This window comes from Oryza sativa, chromosome 2, assembly GCF_034140825.1.
Source record: "Oryza sativa Japonica Group chromosome 2, ASM3414082v1".
NCBI lineage: Eukaryota > Viridiplantae > Streptophyta > Magnoliopsida > Poales > Poaceae > Oryza > Oryza sativa.
The window spans coordinates 11,691,592-11,712,500 of NC_089036.1; the positions used below are offsets into that span (position 1 = coordinate 11,691,592).

A 20,909-nucleotide genomic window follows, 5' to 3' on the forward strand; every position below is an offset into this window, starting at 1 on the left:
GCTGATTGGGCCAAGCATATAAACACATCCACATCACAAAATTCGAAAATGCGTATATACCGTGTTGTGCCGAATCATGGGAGCTACAGAGCAAGAAGTGTCCAAAAATTTATGCTCAGAGTCAACTCCCTGTGTGTGACCACAAAAGCAACAAACAATACGATGTATAGGGTTTACAAGAGAAAATGGACAGTAAATGTTCTAAAAGGATAAATGGATAATGATAAATTGATTACTCACTCGGGAGCTGGGGAGGAATCAACCTGGGCTATGTATGGTCCAGGTCTGTCCCAGCTTGCTTTAGCCCTCAAAAAGTTCAGCATGGTGAAAGTCCCTGAGCCATAGTCCAGGTGGCCTGTAACATTTCATACAAACTATTCAAATGTAAAAAAGAAAAAAAATACAGTGAGCAAAGTATTCTGTAACTTCTGTATTATCTTCCATCATGGCCTTTTAGTTTCAGTTGAAGATATGCACATTTTCATATGCAAAGATAATAATGCAGACTATGTGCAATCATTTTCCCCTCCTCTTATTTTATTTTATTTTAGAAAAAATGGTTTCCCTCTTGTGAGCATCTGGAGAAACACCAGTATAGGTGACAAGTGATCACCTATAAAAAAAGATACAGTGAACAAAGTATTCTGTAACTTCTGTATCATCTTCCATCATGGCCTTTTAGTTTCAGTTGAAGACATGCATATTTTCATATGCAAAGATAATAATGCAGACTATGTGCAATCATTTTCCCCTCCTCTTTGTTTTTTTTTTACAAAAAAATGGTTTTCCTCTTGTGAGCATCTGGAGAAACACCAGTATAGGTGACAAGTGATCACCTATAAAAAAGATGGGAGCAGGCTCAGCTTGAGTATTCTGTTGATTCATTTCTATCATTTGATGCCAAAAAACTTCTACATCAAAAAGAAACAAACAAATTACTGTCATGGCTTGAGGTAGCAGTTAGAACAGTGCAGATGATGTACAGGAACTTCAAGAGTTAAAAATGACAACATATTTTGATTGAAGAACACTCCAGGGTGATATGATCAGAACATCTGACTTGTCAGAATATAAAATATGAACATCTCAAGTCTTTAATGCCAATAAGTTGTCCATAAATTCACAGAGCACGTAACAAGAAGAAAAGATATACAAAAACATATATTCTTCAACGCTGCTTTAGTACATTCAAAGACCTTCAGCTGAGAGAATGAATTTGATCTAGTCCACAGGCTGGCATCGACCAGTGGAGATCATACTTCCTCCGTCCAATTCTATCAGGTTTATTTTGATCTATCATAGTCAACAAAATTAGACTTTGGCCATTAATTTTTCTTGCAACATATAATTGTCAATGGCTACAAAATCTATTGTTTTGGAAGAACTTTGAAACATAAATATATCGATACACATTTTTTTGACAGTAAACATGCATATAATTTGACAAATTATTGGTTAATCTTAAGGATTGAATTTTTCAAATACATGTATGCCTTAAATAATTGGATAGATGGAGTGACTTTTAACTTGAACATTCAGAACTTCGGACTGCACATTCAGAACGCATGAATCCAACAATGGCATGTATGAAACATAACCTGATTATATTTTGCTAAGATCGGCATCTAAACACTTTAAACATTTCCTAATGAGAAAATGAAATTTCCCATTTATTAAAAATAATAGTTCACATCAGATAAACACTTTAGTGCCTCATAGAAAGAAAATAACGGAGATTCTTCCAAGCAGTCATTTCCCTTTTTCTTTTCGCAACCAACAGGCAGTTCTGCTCTGCAAAATGATCCTTGCTCAGCATTGAAGATGAACTATTATGTTCACTCGCTTTCACCTTCGTATGCAGATGCGCGTGCAAATGCCAGTTCCTGTCACATGTGGACATACTTCGATTAAACTGGACACTGCTGGAGGAGACAACATTCAGATGAATTTGAGATGGCACACAGAAAATAGTGATGTTGCATCAGGTACGCATGAAAATGTCCATGGTGCAGAAAGTGCAAAACAGATACATGTAAAGCAAACAAGAAAATAACAGCAACGGAAGGGGAAGAAAAGAAATGGAGGCATAAAAATAACATGCAGAGCATGATCAACTGTTCTTTTCAGTGCCCACTTCTCCATTGTCATTTTGGAAAATAGACCTAGTCGCAATATTAACACATTCCTACCAATGCCCTGTGAGATGGCAATATTACAAAAGTTAGGCAGTGAGTAGCCAATGCTGATAAGAAGGCATAGCTGCAATATCATCCTCATGGAAAGCTCTGCAAGCAAGCATAATAGTATTGAAAAGAATGTGGTTCACATGGTATAACTGCAACCACCGTGGATCAGTATAATGGAGCCAGAGAAAAGCTCATTTGAAACTCACAAGCTCTCCCTATTTTTCATCATACAGTAAAACACTCTAAAATACAGCCGTTGCTGTTCAAAGAAAGAGCAATACCAATACTTGAAACAACAATACCACTACCGGCAGCTTACCTAGTAAAAAATGCTAACAAAAAAGAGTAATTCAAACCACCTAAGAGATAAACCTGCTAAATCGTTCATTGGCGTTCATTATAGTCCCAAAGAACCAAAATATAAACACCTTTAGTACATTTTTTTGAATTTCTGATGCTGCTCTGTTTGAGGAAGTCTTTCAGAGAAACAAGAAACATAGTCTGAACAACTTGAATCAGGATGATAATACAGTCTAAGATTCACCAAATCTGTAAATAGTCAGAGTAAATGTTGCATTGGACCCATTATTTTCATCAGAAGATTTATTGCACATCCCAAATACAAATAATACATGTGAACAAAGATAATCACATTCTCTTCTGACAGCGCCAAACATTATCCTACACAGCCACATCCAGTGTTTGAAATGCTCCCACTCACAAGACTGTCCTCTAGGGGTACATACAAAATAACTGAAAACCAAACCGGGGTACTCTATTTTTTTCTGTTTAATTTATGTGTGCGGTTCAGTTTCCACGACTAACCCAACGTCATTGTGCAATGACTAAAACACAAGTATGTTAATTAATAAGTAACAACCACACTAGACTTAGACTAAAAGGAATCAATATGCACAAATCGTGGATGAAATATATGGGATAAAAGAAAACCACAAATGAAACTTATGCAGTAGCAGGCACTAAAAGTCCAATGTACTCCCAAATATTAATATGGGAGAATCAATTACAGTAACGAATCATAAAAAAATGTCTTGGAGCAAAAAGGCAAGCAACGTACCAGTGAGGTGCTGATTATGATTACAGCACAATTGCATTCTCTGAGATTTTCATGGTTTGAAAACGTTCCAAAATTGGTCCATTATCAAGTTCTTTAAATATCTCTCTCTCAATATAACACACCATAAAGTCATTGAGGATTTCATCAGGTATAAGCTCACAAAAATCGGTATGGATAGCATTCACTTCTGAAAATATTTTTTCAACTGATGCTTTTGTAACTGGTAAGAGCAGTGCCAACTTGATGAGGCGATATACCAATGCAAATTTGAAATGTGTTTCAGTTTCAACCATCTTAGCAGCTAGACTTGCAATGTCATAACAGGCAGTAAATTCATTACTTCTTCTCATAAAAAGAATGTAGTTTTGGAGTTCATGTTTTATAGCTACACGATCATCTATGGAGAAATCTTCAGCATAAATCCCAGCAAGCCAAGCAAGCTTTTCCACATCAAACTTAGAGAAGTTGTTCCTTGGATCAAGATAAGAAAAATGAACTAGTAACTCCATAGAAACATCATTAAAACGATGAGTTATCTCTGTCATAATGGAGTCGATAGCAGCAAAGAAAATATCATCACGATAATGATAATATCAAGTAAGAGTTACCCCATCACGCCTTGAATGACCTGTAGCTCGTATATGCTCATCCATATTTGGCACCGGAATCCAATTTGTGGCACAAAAGCTCTTGACATCCTCAAACAATGATTCCCAGCCATTATTCCTCAAGGTTTGCAAACATTCTTTCACATCTGTAAGTTGTCCCACAGCCTGAATAATGCCTTCATCCTTCCTTTGCAACACAAGTGATAACTCATTTGTAATGGTAAACAACTTTAACATCATCTTCAAAATGAATACAAATTCAAAGCTCTCCATTGTTTGTATCAAACCTCCTGCGCGAGACGGTTGACGCCCATGTTGATGCACAATCATTAGTACATCCAACACTGAGTCCCACATCATGTTAATACGGCCCAAGGTTGTATAATATGATCCCCATCTTGTACCTCCCAAGCTAGCCAGGTTCTTTTCTTTATGATTGCTTCCTTCAGAGAGTATCTCACCACTCTCCAACTTATTCAAAGTGGTTTGGTGATGCTTTTCAGTTGATTTATCCATCATCTGACAGGATTCAATCGTAGTGGTGATGATCAAAGAGATACTGACGAAGAAATCATGAATTAGTGACGAAGAGCACCTTGAGACAGTAATAAGCACAGATTCCAACTGGTGGGCAAAGCAGTGGACATAGAAAGCATACGGATTTTCATTATGTATCAGTAGCTGCATGTCGTTAAATTCACATCTCATGTTTGAAGCTCCATCATACCCCTGTCCTCGTAGTTTAGAAATAGATAAGCCATGCTGAGCAAGCAGACCAACCAATGTTTCCTTGAATGCAGCAGGTGTATCCTCTGTGAGATATTCAAGACCAAGAAATCTTTCTATAACCTTCCCTTTCTTATTCACAAACCTGCAAACCACAAATTAGAATATGTTAAGGTGGCTCAACAATGAAATGGTAGTTGCTTTCAAGTAGAGAACATATAAACAACTTACCTTACAAAAACTGCCATTTGATATTTCTCTGCCATATCGTGAGAATCATCAATAAGTATGGTGAAATTACCATCTCCAATCTCTCCAATTATCACTTCTGTGACCTCTTGTGCACAAGCTTTTGCAAGACCCTTTTGAATCAATGGAGAAGTTATGTCAATATTTCCAACGACGTTCATATCAAAAGCCCTTTCAACCTCTTTATCCCTCTTCTTGTACAAATCTATTAACTCTAGAAGATTGCCCTTGTTTATGGAGGTTGGTGATTGACCAGGACCACTGAAGGCCATGCCTTGCATTAGGAGAAATCTTGCACAATCTAAAGAAGCAATGAAACAAATTCTATATGCACTTCCAATGTCTGGATGGTTAGAAGAGAGCTCATGAGACTTGCTTTGATAGCCAAAATCCTCAAGACCTTTCCTTCCCTTACTGTGATCACTGGTACCTCCACCAACCTTGTCTTTGGTTTCCCCATGATACCCATCAATTGATCTGTGTCGATTCAAATCAGAAGTTGTGGCATCTGGATTAAACTTCTTGGTAACATTAGCCCTTTTCTTCAGCCCTGTAGGTGTGCCCGCACCACATTCAAGAGTCCTCTTTGGCACAGGCTGATAATACCTCCTCATTACTTAAAGGTTAAAACTAACCTGAGAAACATATACATTATCAAAAATTAATATATCAAACACAGTAACACAGATCCACCTAAGATTTACCCCCACAACAATATCATAATTTCGCACATAACATGCTCAAATGTTAATTCAGAATTGCCACAACTCACAGGTCCTCCAATGCTTACAATCCAGAAGTGACAACTAACGAGATTTGAACAGGAGTATAATACCTCCTCATTTCTTAAAAGTTAAACCCTGAGAAACATGTTACATTATCAACAATTAATAAATAAAAAAATTCCACCTAAGATTAAGCCACAATAATACCATAATCTCTCTCATAACAAGTTCAAATGCTAATCCATAATTCCTAGTTGCTACAATGCTACAACAAACAGGTCCCCGAATGCTTACAATCTGAAAACTACAATTCACGAGAGCTGAATGGGAGTACAAGTAGAGGACTCAGTACCAAAATCCCTCGCCCCACTCCGCCGGCGCACCGGCACTCGCTGCTGCCCCTCCAGCTCCAGCCTCCGCAACCCACCGACGTCCCGACGCCTCCGCCGGGGAATCGAGCCTCCGGGAGACTTCTCAGGGCGGAGGCGGAGCAGTCGCCCCACGCCGCCGCTTCCCCTCCCCCAAAATGCGTAATCACCGAATTGCCACTGCCGGCTAGGGTTTTCCCGCCGAAATGGAGAAAACCCCATTGCCGAATGGACCACGCGGCCTTTTAACTCCTCGAAGGCCTTCTTGGGCCGCTTTCCGGGCCGCGGGCCTCCACCACCCGTATTCCCGTGGGGTCTAGATCCATCCCGGCATTCCGAACAACGGTTGCGAATCCTTTCCGGGCGGAAAGAAAAACAGAGCTTGTCAGACAGATCCGACCCGAACACCATCCGCTTCGCCGCCGCATCAATTCGGCGAGAGGCGCATTCGAATCTGGAAAGCACCAAACCCTAGCTTCACCACCACCACGACCACCACCATCTCCCATGGCGCCGACGGCGGCGGCGGCGGGGCCCAGCGACGACGGGCTCCGGAAGCTGGAGTACCTCTCGCTGGTCTCCAAGGTGTGCTCGGAGCTGGAGACCCACATTGGCGTCGGCGACAAGGTGCTCGCCGAGTTCATCACCGAGCTCGGCCGCGACTCCGCCTCCGTCGCCGACTTCGACACCAAGCTCAAGGCCAACGGCGCCGACCTCCCGGACTACTTCGTCCGCACCCTCCTCACCATCATCCACGCCATCCTCCCGCCGCCCTCCGACTCCCGCAACCCTAGCTCCGCGTCGCAGCCCGCCGCGGGGGGCTCCAAGTTCCCCGGCCTCTCCCGCCCCGACGACCCCGACCGCGCCCGCAACCTCCGCCTCGAGCTCGAGCGGGACGCCGAAGAGGCCGCCGCGACGGCAGCCCCCGCCCCCGCCAGGGACGACCGCGGCCGCCGCCGTGATGAGCGAGGACGGGACCGGGGTCGAGATGACCGCGGCCGCGACGACGGTGGGCGTGACCGCGACTATGAACGCGGCGGCCGTGACCATGACCGCAGCCATGGCCGGGATCGTGACCATGGCCGTGACAGAGACCGAGATCGAGCCTGTGATGGGGATCGACAACGTGGCCGTGACTATGGCCGTGATAGAGACCAAGACAGAGATCACGACAGGGATCGTGAAGGTGAACGGCGGAGGGACCGAGATAAGGATAGGGGTAGAGACATTGACAGAGATATGGACAGGGACCATAGGCGAGGCAGGAGGTATGATGATGAGGAAGAACCAGAACAGTTTGGTGGAAGGAAAGAAGGCGCTCTTGTGAATTCCAGTGGCGAGCCAGAGTTGTACCAGGTGTACCGGGGTAGGGTGACACGGGTAATGGACACCGGTTGCTTTGTCAGGCTTGAGGATGTTCGTGGAGGACGTGAGGGTCTTGTTCACATCTCACAAATGGCAACCAGGCGAGTGGCCAATGCGAAAGAGATGGTGAAGCGTGATCAGGAGGTGTATGTTAAGGTGGTTTCCGTGAAGGGCCAGAAATTGAGTTTATCAATGAGGGACGTAGATCAGGATACAGGGAGAGATCTCCTGCCAATACAACGTGGTGGGGATGATGCACCAAGGGCGAACCCATCTGGTGGTAGTGCTAGTGGTGTTGGTGTGGGCTCTGGCAAGAGGCTGGGTCTCTCTGGGATTATGATTGCAGAGGAGGATGAGGTTGCACCTCCTTCACGTCGGCCACTTAAGCGGATGAGCTCTCCAGAGAGGTGGGAGGCGAAGCAGCTGATTGCTTCAGGTGTTCTGGATGTGAGGGATTACCCAATGTTTGATGAGGATGGGGATGGTATGTTGTACCAGGAGGAAGGGGCAGAAGAGGAGCAGGAGATTGAGCTTAATGAAGATGAACCTGCTTTCTTGCAGGGACAGAGTAGATTTTCGATTGACATGTCACCTGTTAAGATTTTCAAGAATCCAGAGGGCTCATTGAGCCGAGCAGCTGCTCTCCAAACTGCTCTCATAAAGGAGCGGCGTGAGGTTCGGGAACAGGAACAGAGAGCAATGTTGGATTCAATCCCCAAGGATCTGAATCGGCCATGGGAGGACCCTATGCCTGATACTGGGGAACGGCACCTTGCGCAGGAGCTGAGGGGTGTTGGACTTTCAGCTTATGACATGCCTGAATGGAAGAAAGAAGCCTATGGAAAGGCTCTGACATTTGGGCAAAGGTCTAAGCTTTCAATACAAGACCAGAGGCAAAGTCTTCCAATATACAAGTTGAAGAAAGAGCTGATACAAGCTGTGCATGATAACCAAGTCTTGGTTGTTATTGGAGAGACTGGTTCTGGTAAAACAACACAGGTGACACAATATTTGGCCGAAGCAGGCTACACGACCAGAGGTAAGATTGGTTGCACTCAACCTCGTCGTGTGGCTGCAATGTCTGTTGCTAAGAGAGTAGCAGAAGAATTTGGTTGTCGACTTGGAGAGGAAGTTGGTTATGCCATCCGCTTTGAGGATTGCACTGGGCCTGACACGGTAATCAAATACATGACTGATGGCATGCTTTTGCGTGAGATTCTTGTCGATGAGAACCTTTCCCAGTATTCTGTAATTATGCTTGATGAAGCGCATGAAAGGACCATACACACAGATGTTCTCTTTGGCTTGCTGAAACAGCTTATTAAGCGCAGATCTGACATGAGGCTTATTGTTACTTCTGCTACCCTGGACGCAGAGAAGTTCTCAGGGTATTTTTTCAATTGCAACATCTTCACAATTCCTGGAAGGACGTTCCCGGTAGAGATACTCTACACCAAACAACCAGAAAGTGACTATTTGGATGCAGCATTGATCACCGTGCTTCAAATACACTTGACTGAGCCAGAAGGTGATATCCTCCTTTTTTTGACTGGTCAAGAGGAGATTGATCATGCTTGTCAATGTCTTTATGAGAGGATGAAAGGGCTAGGGAAGGATGTTCCTGAGCTCATAATATTGCCTGTTTATAGTGCTCTTCCGAGTGAAATGCAGTCGAAGATCTTTGACCCAGCTCCTCCAGGGAAGAGGAAGGTTGTTGTGGCCACCAATATCGCTGAAGCTTCTCTAACCATTGACGGCATATATTATGTCGTCGATCCTGGTTTTGCCAAAATTAATGTTTATAATTCAAAACAAGGACTCGATTCATTGGTCATCACTCCAATCTCTCAAGCATCAGCGAAGCAGAGGGCAGGGCGTGCTGGGCGTACTGGCCCTGGCAAATGCTATCGTCTATACACTGAAAGTGCATACCGCAATGAAATGTCTCCCACAACAATCCCAGAAATTCAAAGGATTAACTTGGGGTCTACAGTTCTCAACATGAAGGCGATGGGAATCAATGACCTATTATCCTTTGATTTCATGGACCCTCCTGCACCTCAAGCACTTATATCTGCAATGGAGCAATTGTACAGCCTAGGTGCTCTTGATGAAGAAGGGCTCCTTACCAAACTGGGGAGGAAAATGGCTGAATTTCCACTGGATCCACCACTTTCGAAGATGCTTCTAGCCAGCGTTGACCTTGGATGCAGTGATGAGATACTAACTATTATAGCTATGATACAAACTGGGAACATTTTCTATAGGCCAAGAGAAAAACAGGCTCAGGCTGATCAAAAGAGGGCCAAGTTTTTCCAGCCAGAGGGGGATCATCTAACTCTGCTTGCTGTATATGAGGCGTGGAAGGCAAAAAACTTTTCAGGGCCCTGGTGTTTTGAGAACTTTGTTCAATCAAGATCCTTAAGGAGAGCTCAAGATGTGAGGAAGCAGCTTCTCACTATCATGGACAGGTAACTATTTAATTTTCAGTGGTTTGAACTAAAATCCTCTGTGAAGATATATATTCTTTGACTTGTATTCTTGTTAGTTTGCCATGTACATAGGTCAATTTCTTCCAAGCTTGGTTTGCCTTCAGATTACTCTGAGTTCCTTGCTCTCCCCATTTGATTTAGATTATTGAGCGGATTAAATCGAATATTTTGGGAAATAAACTTAGCAAATAGCTTAAAACAAGTGGTCAATGCAGTACAAGAAAGTTTTTGAGGCAATGTATTTTCTTTTGAAGCATAGAGCAAATAATCCGTTTCAATAATCCAACGTATTATCTGAAAAAGAACATTTTATATTATTGTCATCAATTGCCTGGTTTATTACGTTAGCATTCTTCATGTCTTAACACAGTTGAGCTTTTCTGATTTTTAGTTAAAAGAAAAGCATAGTAGTCAAAAAAAGAACATGCTGCAATTACTTCAAAAAAGGGAGTAGGGAGGTGATGATAACTTGACCTACCCAAGGCCCAAGTTTAGATATTTTTTACTACAATTTATGTAGCTGGGTGTTTGTTATTTGTAAAATAATAGAAAAATAGTAATCTTTGCATATGAGTATATGTAGGTGGTCAGTTCTTCTATAATAATGTATACAAGTTCTAGATTTGAGGATAACTTGTTGCATTTATATTTTATTTTAGACTTGTAGTTTATTTAGTTGGGGCTCATTGCAAATTGAAACACCTAGTGCATATGCAATTATGCAGTGCATTGTGACAAGATGTATACTAAAGACATAACCATAAAAAAAGCAAAGTATGCATGGTAATTTGTATTACACTTTATTTCAACAATATGGGAGTTAGATCTGAAACTGGGTTGCATAATTAACAGTTTGCCCCGCAGTATTTACTTGATACCATGTTATTATTCATCAGGGTTTTGCATAGTTTACAGTTTGCCCCCACAGTATTTACTTGATTGTGTGTAATTCATCAAATGGGGTTGATATATTAGTTTCTGTGGATGGACTATACTATTCGATCCCTTTGTTGTTGTTTTAGAAATAAAAATCTCAAGAGAAATTATTAGAGAATTGCTTCATTTGTTACCTGCTCTGTGATCGAGGTCTTTTGACCATTCTAGTTTTAATAGCATATTCCACCTTTTTAGATGAGCTGTTATGTCTTATGAGTTTTTCTTTTAAACGAGGGCATCTTATGAGTTCCATCGTTATACTAACAAATTCCGTGATTTTTGCAGATATAAATTGGATGTTGTCTCAGCTGGGAGGAACTTCACAAAAATAAGGAAAGCAATCACTGCCGGCTTCTTTTTCCACGCTGCCAGGAAGGATCCCCAGGAGGGATACAGAACCTTGGTAGAGAACCAGCCGGTGTACATACACCCGAGCAGCGCATTGTTCCAGCGGCAGCCAGACTGGGTCATCTACCACGAACTTGTAATGACGACGAAGGAGTACATGCGGGAGGTTACCGTGATCGACCCGAAGTGGCTTACTGAGCTAGCCCCGAGATTCTACAAGTCAGCAGACCCAACCAAGATGAGCAAGAGGAAGAGGCAGGAGAGGATTGAACCCCTGTACGACAGGTACCATGAGCCCAACTCCTGGCGTCTCAGCAAGCGCCGAGCTTGATGGCTCTCACCTGTACAATGTTCTGCATGTTCTGCGGCGCTGGTTCGATCAAATTCCAAACTGGAAATTTTGGTGTAGCTGTAAATATTAATGTGACTGTTGTCTCAGCTGTGTTTCTTACATGACTGTTGTTAGCTGAGCAGGTATTGACACATGTAATGTAGCTGGACTCTGTCCTTTGTTGAGACAGTTCCCATGAATTTTTCCGTTTGCCTAAATGCCAACGTTCATCATTAAGTGATGCAATTTTCTGAGATAATTTGGATGGCCCGTTAATCATTTACCTGTTGGGTACGTCGGTTATTTATAACTTGTTAGTGAATTCAAATATTGCTGTGCGGACTGTTTATCGTTTCTAATGATTACGGGATGCTTATTGAAAGATTGACCTTTTTTATCTGCCTACATAGGATGAGAGATACTTATGTATGAAACTATTCCCTTCGCCCTAAAATATAAATATTTTTAGCTCTAAATTTGGATAACTATGTGTTTAGATTTATAGCTAAATATTTTATGATGAAGGTGTAGTTTTTTCTTCCAGGGAACCATTTGAAATAGAAGGGATGGGAGAGCAATGTAGATAGGACGAGCTTCAGGGACTATTTAAGTACGTACAGACATAGGATGATAGAGGCATGTAGACATAGGATGAGGTACTTCAGTAATCCACATCTTAAAATAAGAGTATAACTATAAACCTAAAGATAAGAGTACATTTAGTGTTATAGTTAAAAGTCAATTTTCTAGCTATATATATATATATATATATATATATATATATATATATATATATATATATATATATATATATATATATATATATATATATATATATATATATATATATATATATATATATATATATCTCCATAAGAGTGTTCACATTCATACCAGAAGTATAAGGATAGCACGTTTGAAACTTAACTATATACCTAAAGATAAGAGTATACTCCCTCTGCATATGCTCATACGTACTACCAGGGGTACCGTTACAATAATTCAAAATCAGTTTTACTTTCGAAAAGAACATGCCAACCGAAATATATGATGATCGAAGTTGATTTCGTCCGTTATCAATTTCTGTCCGACTTGAGATAAAGCTGGACGACAAATCGATCTCGTATTTGAAGGCCCCATTGTTTGGATTATGCTTATTCCTATAAGCCAAATTTTAAATTTTAGAACTTAATTTTGAATTTGACTTTTTGGTATTTTTTATCGTACTTTATTTTACAACATTTACTTTTGAGTTGCTAAGAACATGTATATAAAAGATTTGCGCACAAATAGTCTTTTATTTGGTAATAATTGATTTGGATAAGCACATTAATAAACGAAATAATGTGATGCAGCAACGGGGGTTCCCGATCTTTCGATGAGAGGAGGATAAACTTCGATTTGGGGAAGGATACGACGTTGGCGGTCCGACTACAACTACCACAGGGGTGCTGCGCCTTAGCAACCGATACACCGACTCCACGTTGTTGCTGTTCTTGCCGTGCCAAGAACAACCTTGAACCTGCAAACAATCGAAGAACAAGCAAGAACAAGTTGACAAGGAAACAGCTCACGGCACTTGTCAAATGATGAAACTTAAACAAACCAAAATGGGGTTCTGAATACAAGTATCCGGGTGGTCTAGCCGACACACGCGAGTACAAGGAAGTAGCTGCAGCTAAACTTACATCAAAACAAAACCCAAAGTGCAAAATGGTGGCTGCTAGGAGTTTATATAGGTGGAGGAATGACCAGGAGAGGAGGTGGGAGCAAACCCTAGGTTTTGTGGACCCCTAATGGGCTGTAATGATACAAGGCCCAAGCCCAAGTTTCTGATGTAAAGAACTATTTTCGTCATTCTGAGCAGCCTGGGTCAAAGTTGATGGTGAGGCCACACATAGCAGAAAGTAGACGACGAGATCTTTCCAACAAGTACTCATTTGCCCCGTTTGCCCTCCGGAGTGAAGAGCATTGACTTCATCAAATCAGCGCTGCTAGTGCTGCTTGCGATTTGGTTCCTCTCCCATATTCCTAACAACAAGTAGATCACAACAACCATTTAGTAGCACCCAATTCTGAGAAGAACTTGTATGATTAGCTAGGAATGACTTTACCTGATAATTAAGTTCACGAGCTCGAGCTCTAGTCATTGGTCCTTGCTGTGCAATAGGCATGGTTGTATCGTTGGAAGGGATGTCCTCATCATCCTCCCCTTCTTGCATTTGAGTCGTCCTCGACTCTAACTCATCTTCTTCTTCCAAATATGGCTTTAAATCTGCAATGTTAAACGTGGAGCTAACCCCAAAATCGGCAGGTAGCTCAAGTTTGTATGCATTGTCATTAATCTTTTGTAGCACTTTGAAAGGACCATCAGCTCTAGGTAGCAACTTAGATTTTCTCAAATTAGGGAACCTATCCTTTCTCAAATGCAACCAAACCAAATCACCAGGTTCAAAAGCAACATGTTTCTTTCCTTTGCTCCCAGCAAGTTTATACTTAATATTCATGCGCTCTATGTTCTCCTTAGTGGTCTCATGCAGTTTTAACATCAATTCAGCGTGATATTTTGCATCAAAGTTCACTCTCTCTGAAGTTGGGAGGGGCAAAAGATCAATTGGAGCACGGGGTAGAAGGCCATAAACAATCTCAAAAGGGCACTTCTTAGTAGTAGAATGTTGTGAACGATTATAAGCAAACTCAACATGAGGCAAACATTCTTCCCACATTTTAATATTCTTTTTCAAAACAGCCCTAAGCATTGTAGATAATGTTCTATTCACCACCTCAGTTTATCCATCAGTTTGGGGGTGACATGTAGTAGAAAATAAAAGTTTAATCCCCAACTTAGCCCACAAGGTTCTCCAAAAATGACTAAGGAATTTTGTATCGCGATCAGAAACTATGGTGTTTGGCACTCCATGCAAGCGAACAATCTCACGAAAGAACAAATCAGCAACATGTGTAGCATCATCACTCTTATGACAAGGTATGAAATGCGCCATCTTAGAAAATCTATCTACAACAACAAAGATATTGTCCCTCCCCTTCTTTGTTCTAGGCAGCCCTAAAACAAAGTCCATAGAAATATCCTCCCAAGGCACACTAGGAACAGGCAAAGGCATATACAAACCATGAGGGTTAAGGCGTGACTTAGCTTTTTGGCATGTTGTGCAGCGAGCAACGAACCTCTCCACGTCTCTCCTCATCTTAGGCCAAAAAAAATGATCAGCAAGAATATCCTCCGTCTTCTTCACACCAAAGTGTCCCATCAGCCCTCCACCATGCGCTTCCTGCAATAATAGCATACGCACGGAGCTAGCTGGAATGCATAACTTATTAGCTCTAAACACAAACCCATTGGTGAGAACGAATTTGTTCCAAGTCCTTCCCTCCTTGCAATTCAACAACACATCTTTAAAATCATCATCGTGCGCATATTGCTCTTTTATTGTTTCTAAGCCAAAAATTTTGAAGTCAAGTTGGGATAGCATTGCGTAACGTCTAGACAAAGCATCAGCAATGACATTTTCTTTTCCCTTCTTATGTTTGATGACATATGGAAAAGATTCAATAAATTCAACCCATTTAGCATGCCTACGGTTAAGTTTTGCTTGACTTCGAATGTGTTTCAAAGATTCATGATCAGAGTGTATAACAAATTCTTTGGGCCATAAATAATGCTGCCATGTTTCCAATGTTCGCACTAGAGCAAACAATTCCTTATCATAAGTAGAATAATTCAAACTAGGCCCACTCAATTTCTCGCTGAAATATGCTACAGGTTTGCCTTCTTGTAACAACACACCACCCAATCCAATCCAACTAGCATCACATTCAAGCTCAAAAGTTTTGTTGAAATCAGGAAGTTGGAGTAAAGGAGCGTGTGTTAACTTATCTTTCAAAGTGTCGAATGCATTCCTTTGTGCTGCAGCCCAAGTGAATGTGACATTTCTCTTGGTAAGCTCATGTAATGGGGCTGCAATGGTGCTAAAATCCTTCACAAAGCGGCGGTAGAACCCAGCAAGTCCTAGAAAGCTTCTCACTTGTGTGATCGTTGTTGGAACCGGCCAGCTATGTATGGCTTCAACCTTGGCTTGATCTACTTCAATTCCCTGCGGAGTCACAACATAGCCAAGAAAAGAGACTCGATCTGTGCAAAATGTGCACTTCTCAAGGTTACCAAATAAACGTGCATCTCGTAGAGCATCAAAAACAGCACGCAAATGACCATGATGATCCTCTATTGATCTGCTATATATGAGAATGTCATCAAAATATACCACCACAAATCTGCCAATGAAAGCACGTAAAACTTCATTCATTAATCTCATGAAAGTACTGGGTGCATTAGTGAGACCAAAGGGCATGACTAACCACTCATATAGTCCGAATTTAGTTTTAAAAGCTGTTTTTCATTCATCTCCTAACTTCATGCGAATCTGGTGGTAACCACTACGCAAATCAATTTTAGAGAACACAAGTGAACCACTCAATTCATCAAGCATATCATCTAGCCTAGGGATAGGATGACGATATCTGATTGTGATGTTGTTAATTGCTCTACAATCCACACACATGCGCCATGAGCCATCTTTCTTAGGAACTAAAAGCACGGGGACAGAACAAGGACTAAGAGACTCACGTACATACCCCTTGTCGAGTAACTCTTGCACTTGACGCTGAATCTCCTTTGTTTCCTCCGGGTTGGTCCTGTATGGCGCACGGTTTGGCAGAGAGGCCCCAGGAATGAGGTCAATTTGGTGCTCAATCCCTCGAATTGGTGGCAGCCCCGATGGAACCTCCTTTGGGAAAATATCAGCATACTCCTGCAAAAGGTTAGTGACCGGAGGAGGCAAAGAAATAGGAGTATCCTCAATTGGAAATAAGGTTTCTTTGCAAACCAAAGCATAGCAAACAACAGTGTCAGTGTCAACTTCATCCAAATCTGATTTTGTTGCAATGAAACAAGATCCCTTCAGCTTAATCTCATTTTTATTATTTTGAACAGAGTTGGTGGGTTTCTTCTTATGCTTCTCAAGTTCATTAGCCGCAATAAGATGCTCACTCCTAGTACGCTCCTGATTTTTTTGTTTGCTAGCTCTAGCAAGTTCATCCTTTAAAATAACTTCAGGAGATATAGGATGTAACACAAGTTTTTTTCCATTATGCACAAAGGAGTATTGATTGGATTTGCCAAAGTGTAAAGAATCTTTATCAAACTGCCATGGCCTACCTAATAACATAGAACATGCTTGCATAGGCACAACATCACAGTTGATTGAATCATGATAAGAACCAATGGCAAAATGTACTCTTACCAATCGTGTTACCTTTACCTTGCCGCTGCTATTAAGCCATTGAATATAGTAGGGCTGTGGATGTGGCTGTGTGCTCAATGCAAGTTTCTCCACCATTTCAGCACTAGCCAAATTATTGCAGCTTCCTCCATCTATGATCACGCGGCAAGAGCGTTCCTTGATCACACACTTGGTTTGAAACAAGGTGTGGCGCTGATTCTGTTCAGCCCTTTCCATTTGTGCGCTTAGCACTCGCTGCACCACGAGGCTCTCATAGTGCTCTGCAGCTTCAGCCCCAATGTGTTCCTCATCTTGGTGGGGCGCGTCACCTTCCCCTGCATTGTTAGTTGCAAGCAAAGCATAGGTTTCTTCATCTAAATCACTAGCAGAGGAGTACCCACCATCAGCTCTCACAATCATTACACGAGTGCTTGGGCAGTCCTTGCGCACGTGACCATAGCCCTTGCAGCGTAGGCACTGAATATCTCTTGTCCTTCCTGATGAAGCTACTGATGATGAGCTCTTGGAAGGTGTAGCAGCAACCCCTCTTGTTGGTTCACTCGGGCATGGTGTAGAGTTTGTTGTAGAGGGACGCAGCTTGTTGCTTGAGGACGATGGTGCTGCTGCTCGAGTTGACGGTGCAGCAGCGTTAGAAGATGTCCAAGAGCTAGCACGACCTGCAGAAATGTTAGTCCTGAAGCTAGCTCTTCGTCCCTGTACTTCCCTTTCAGCTTTACAAGCAAGATGAAACAAACGATTAATTGAATTATATTCTTTGTAGGCTAGAATGTCCTGAATTTCTCGGTTCAGCCCACCCATGAATCTAGCCATACCAGCATCATCATTTTCTACCAATCCACAACGAAGCATTCCTGTTTGCAAAGCTTGATAATACTCCTCTACAGATTTGTTTCTCTGTTTAAGTTGTTGCAATTTGTGCAGCAAATCACGTGCATGATATGAAGGAACAAATCTAGCTCGCATGACTCTTTTCATTGCAACCCAGGTTTGGGGAGTGTTATTTGGATTGGAACGAACAAATTCACTCCACCAAATGGATGCAAAATCAGTGAACTCACTAGTAGCAGCCCTAACACGTTTATTCTCAGGAAAATCATGGCAAGTAAATTTCTGATCAATGGCTAACTCCCAAGTAAGATATGCATCAGGGTCATATTTTCCATCAAAGCAAGGAATGGTAAACTTGATCTTGCCTAAAGAATCATCATTATCACGTACCTCCCGCTGTGGTGGAGCGCCCATGCCATGGCGCTGCCGGCGCTGTTGTCTTTGTGGACGACCAAGTACCTCCTCATCATGCTCAGTGTCAGCAGCGTACTCCAGTTCTTCCCTTGCTGCGATGCTGCTATTAGCATCATGGCCATTGTGGTTGCGCCTAGCCGATCCATCATGACCATCTTGGCCCATTCTCTCCAACGTATTCAAGATACCTGCAAGAGAAGTGTTCACAGCCACAAGGGACCTCTCCAATGAGGAAAGCTTGGAGTTGGTGTCAATTTGAGCAGCCTCCAATTGACCAAGGCGATCATTGGCGACCCTAACATCCTCATCAAGGCCTTCAGCATGCTCCCTCACTTGGCGCTCAAAATGTTGTATGATGCCCCTCGTACGTGGTGAATGTTGAGGGTGCTCCCCTGATCCTCCTGTCATGGTTAATGGGAAGAAACAATTCACAAGAAATATGTCCTATCAACTATTGGAGCTAGGTGTTGTCCATCTCCACTTCTACCAAACTTGTGCAAACGAGTTCTTACATGTTCTTACTTTGTTATGTAAAAGGCGTTGGCAAACAGCAAGAACAGCAACAACGGTTAGTAGTACCGGAGCCGACAACAAGCACGATCCTGTGATATAGTAGATAAAAATTTGTGGAGCTATAGGTGGCTGCAAGTAATATCAAGGTACAGCTAGAACCACATTAATCAAAGCAAGTTGAATAATCATTCAACGATGGTATTGTGCTGGTCCTAGGCAAAACCCTTTAGAGACGCGAGCCTAGTCACAAGCGTAGCCACTCAAAATAGCACGAAAATAACACAAACAAAACAGCAACAACAACAACTTCCTCTCTTCCCTTCCTTTTTTTTTCCTTCTCTTCACTTCTGATTTTTTTTCTTTCTTTTTTTTGTTTTCTTTCTTTTTTTTTTGTACAGCAAGCTCAAAGCTTCAGCCAACAAGTCAAAACAAGAAGTAATGATGGGTTGGTTGGCTAGTTACATGATTCAGCCAACAAGTCAAAAGTGAGAGCACTTAAATGCTTTCTTGGGAAGGGCTGATTCACTTCAAAAAGTTGCAAAAGGGTTGGCTGTTGGTGGAGGCAGCAATAAATGCATTTGGGGGTGGCTGATGTGGTGATGAGGGTGCTGCTGGTTGTGGTGGACGAAATTTGGTGGGGTTGGAGGTGGATTTCGTGGTGAATATGGTGGTGATGGTGGCAGCGGGATGAAGATAAATGAAGTGATGGTGGAAGTGTTTGCGGTGACGAATTCATGAGCAGAACTCGAAACTCTAAAGGACTAAACTACTAGAACCAGCAACTCAACCAATCGATGCAATCGAAAACTCAGCAAGCAAAGACTAAGTAGAACAGCAAAGGCTCAACATGTTTTGGTGATTTCGGGTCTGACCTATTTTAGTGGTTTTTCTTTTGGGCTGTAGGTAAAAACAAAGAAGTGATAAAATCTCTCACCGAGCAACTTGAGCTCTGATACCACTTGATGCAGCAACGGGGGTTCCCGATCTTTCGATGAGAGGAGGATAAACTTCGATTTGGGGAAGGATACGACGTTGGCGGTCCGACTACAACTACCACAGGGGTGCTGCGCCTTAGCAACCGGTACACCGACTCCACGTTGTTGCTGTTCTTGCCGTGCCAAGAACAACCTTGAACCTGCAAGCAATTGAAGAACAAGCAAGAACAAGTTGACAAGGAAACAGCTCACGGCACTTGTCAAATGATGAAACTTAAACAAACCAAAATGGGGTTCTGAATACAAGTATCCGGGTGGTCTAGCCGATACACGCGAGTACAAGGAAGTAGCTGCAGCTAAACTTACATCAAAATAAAACCCAAAGTGCAAAATGGTGGCTGCTAGGAGTTTATATAGGTGGAGGAATGACCAGGAGAGGAGGTGGGAGCAAACCCTAGATTTTGTGGACCCCTAATGGGCTGTAATGATACAAGGCCCAAGCCCAAGTTTCTGATGTAAAGAACTATTTTCGTCATTCTGAGCAGCCTGGGTCAAAGTTGATGGTGAGGCCACACATAGATGAAAGTAGACGACGAGATCTTTCCAACAAGTACTCATTTGCCCCGTTTGCCCTCCGGAGTGAAGAGCATTGACTTCATCAAATCAGCGCTGCTAGTGCTGCTTGCGATTTGGTTCCTCTCCCATATTCCTAACAACAAGTAGATCACAACAACCATTTAGTAGCACCCAATTCTGAGAAGAACTTGTATGATTAGCTAGGAATGACTTTACCTGATAATTAAGTTCACGAGCTCGAGCTCTAGTCATTGGTCCTTGCTGTGCAATAGGCGTGGTTGTATCGTTGGAAGGATGTCCTCATCATAATGGGATGTGATTATTTATCCATCGACACATGTACGAATTAAATTGACTCTACCCGTTACAACGCACGAGCATCTTTTCTAGTATACATATAAATAAAAAAAATATGGATATACACATAGTTTATATGTATAAATATAAAGTTTATACTATCAGCTTCCTAGCCAGGGGGGGTCTCTACTTGGCCAGTTTGCTTATTTTCGAAGAGAAGGCGTCGCATTGTGCAATCGGTGAGCCAGCGCCTTCCTGGAAAGGCACTAACGTGCAATCATGCAGGAAGGTCCATGTGCCTCCTCGCTCTTCAAACCATGACCACGGTAAAGCGGAAACACCCGTGAACCTAGGTAGTGGACTAGAACTGCTCGGGCATGACAACGTGGCGTGTTTGTGGGTGTGCGTAACTGGTCAGTTGGTTGCCCTGGAACTAAAATGGGGCTCGTAGTCTATCTAGAAACAACCACATGTTCTGCATTAAAAGCATACCGGGCTAGATAAAGTGGGTCACCCCTCCTCGGAGCTTAATGCATGTTTTTCTCCGAGTAAAACGAATCTACGTTCCACGTGAATAGCCATAGGAACCCCTCGATCGTCCGGGAAGGGCTATCAT

The 20,909-nt window shown here is 42.3% G+C and overlaps 3 protein-coding genes across 4 annotated transcripts; 1 reads left to right on the forward strand and 2 right to left on the reverse strand.

Annotated features, from left to right (window-relative positions):
- Positions 1-1,578: 1,578 nt before the first annotated feature.
- On the reverse strand, positions 1,579-6,125 carry LOC4329094 (uncharacterized). 2 transcript variants are annotated; one of them, XM_015768439.3, is made up of 4 exons: positions 5,925-6,125; positions 4,830-5,482; positions 3,265-4,743; positions 1,579-1,883 (listed from the first exon to the last, which is right to left on the reverse strand). In XM_015768439.3, exons 2-3 carry the CDS (start codon positions 5,459-5,461, stop codon positions 3,858-3,860), a joined length of 1,518 nt encoding a protein of 505 aa, XP_015623925.1. In that variant the 5' UTR covers positions 5,462-5,482; positions 5,925-6,125; the 3' UTR covers positions 1,579-1,883; positions 3,265-3,857. The 2 variants fall into 2 exon arrangements, with proteins under 2 accessions (XP_015623925.1, XP_015623924.1); XM_015768438.3 differs by having other exon boundaries at positions 1,647-1,883; positions 3,873-4,743.
- A 217-nt stretch (positions 6,126-6,342) lies between these two features.
- LOC4329095 (probable pre-mRNA-splicing factor ATP-dependent RNA helicase DEAH5) lies at positions 6,343-11,671 on the forward strand. The gene is made up of 2 exons (XM_015770763.3): positions 6,343-9,776; positions 11,019-11,671. Exons 1-2 carry the CDS (start codon positions 6,448-6,450, stop codon positions 11,410-11,412), a joined length of 3,723 nt encoding a protein of 1,240 aa, XP_015626249.1. The 5' UTR covers positions 6,343-6,447; the 3' UTR covers positions 11,413-11,671.
- Positions 11,672-12,991: 1,320 nt separating this feature from the next.
- Positions 12,992-19,353, reverse strand: LOC107279918 (uncharacterized). Its single transcript, XM_015768058.3, has 2 exons — positions 16,063-19,353; positions 12,992-15,524 (listed from the first exon to the last, which is right to left on the reverse strand). Exons 1-2 carry the CDS (start codon positions 18,378-18,380, stop codon positions 15,512-15,514), a joined length of 2,331 nt encoding a protein of 776 aa, XP_015623544.1. The 5' UTR covers positions 18,381-19,353; the 3' UTR covers positions 12,992-15,511.
- Positions 19,354-20,909: the final 1,556 nt, after the last annotated feature.

Excerpts from the sequence above, each read along its gene's own strand:
- LOC4329094 (XM_015768438.3), bottom strand. The coding sequence starts at position 5,461 with ATGAGGAGGTATTATCAGCCTGTGCCAAAGAGGACTCTTGAATGTGGT. Across the intron at positions 4,744-4,829 it reads CAAATGGCAGTTTTTGTAAG|GTTTGTGAATAAGAAAGGGA; the intron begins GTAAGTTGTTTA and ends TGTGGTTTGCAG. Across the intron at positions 1,884-3,872 it reads GTCATTCAAGGCGTGATGGG|GAACTGGCATTTGCACGCGC; the intron begins GTAACTCTTACT and ends CACATGTGACAG.
- LOC4329095 (XM_015770763.3), top strand. The coding sequence starts at position 6,448 with ATGGCGCCGACGGCGGCGGCGGCGGGGCCCAGCGACGACGGGCTCCGG. Across the intron at positions 9,777-11,018 it reads CTTCTCACTATCATGGACAG|ATATAAATTGGATGTTGTCT; the intron begins GTAACTATTTAA and ends TGATTTTTGCAG.
- LOC107279918 (XM_015768058.3), bottom strand. The coding sequence starts at position 18,380 with ATGACAGGAGGATCAGGGGAGCACCCTCAACATTCACCACGTACGAGG.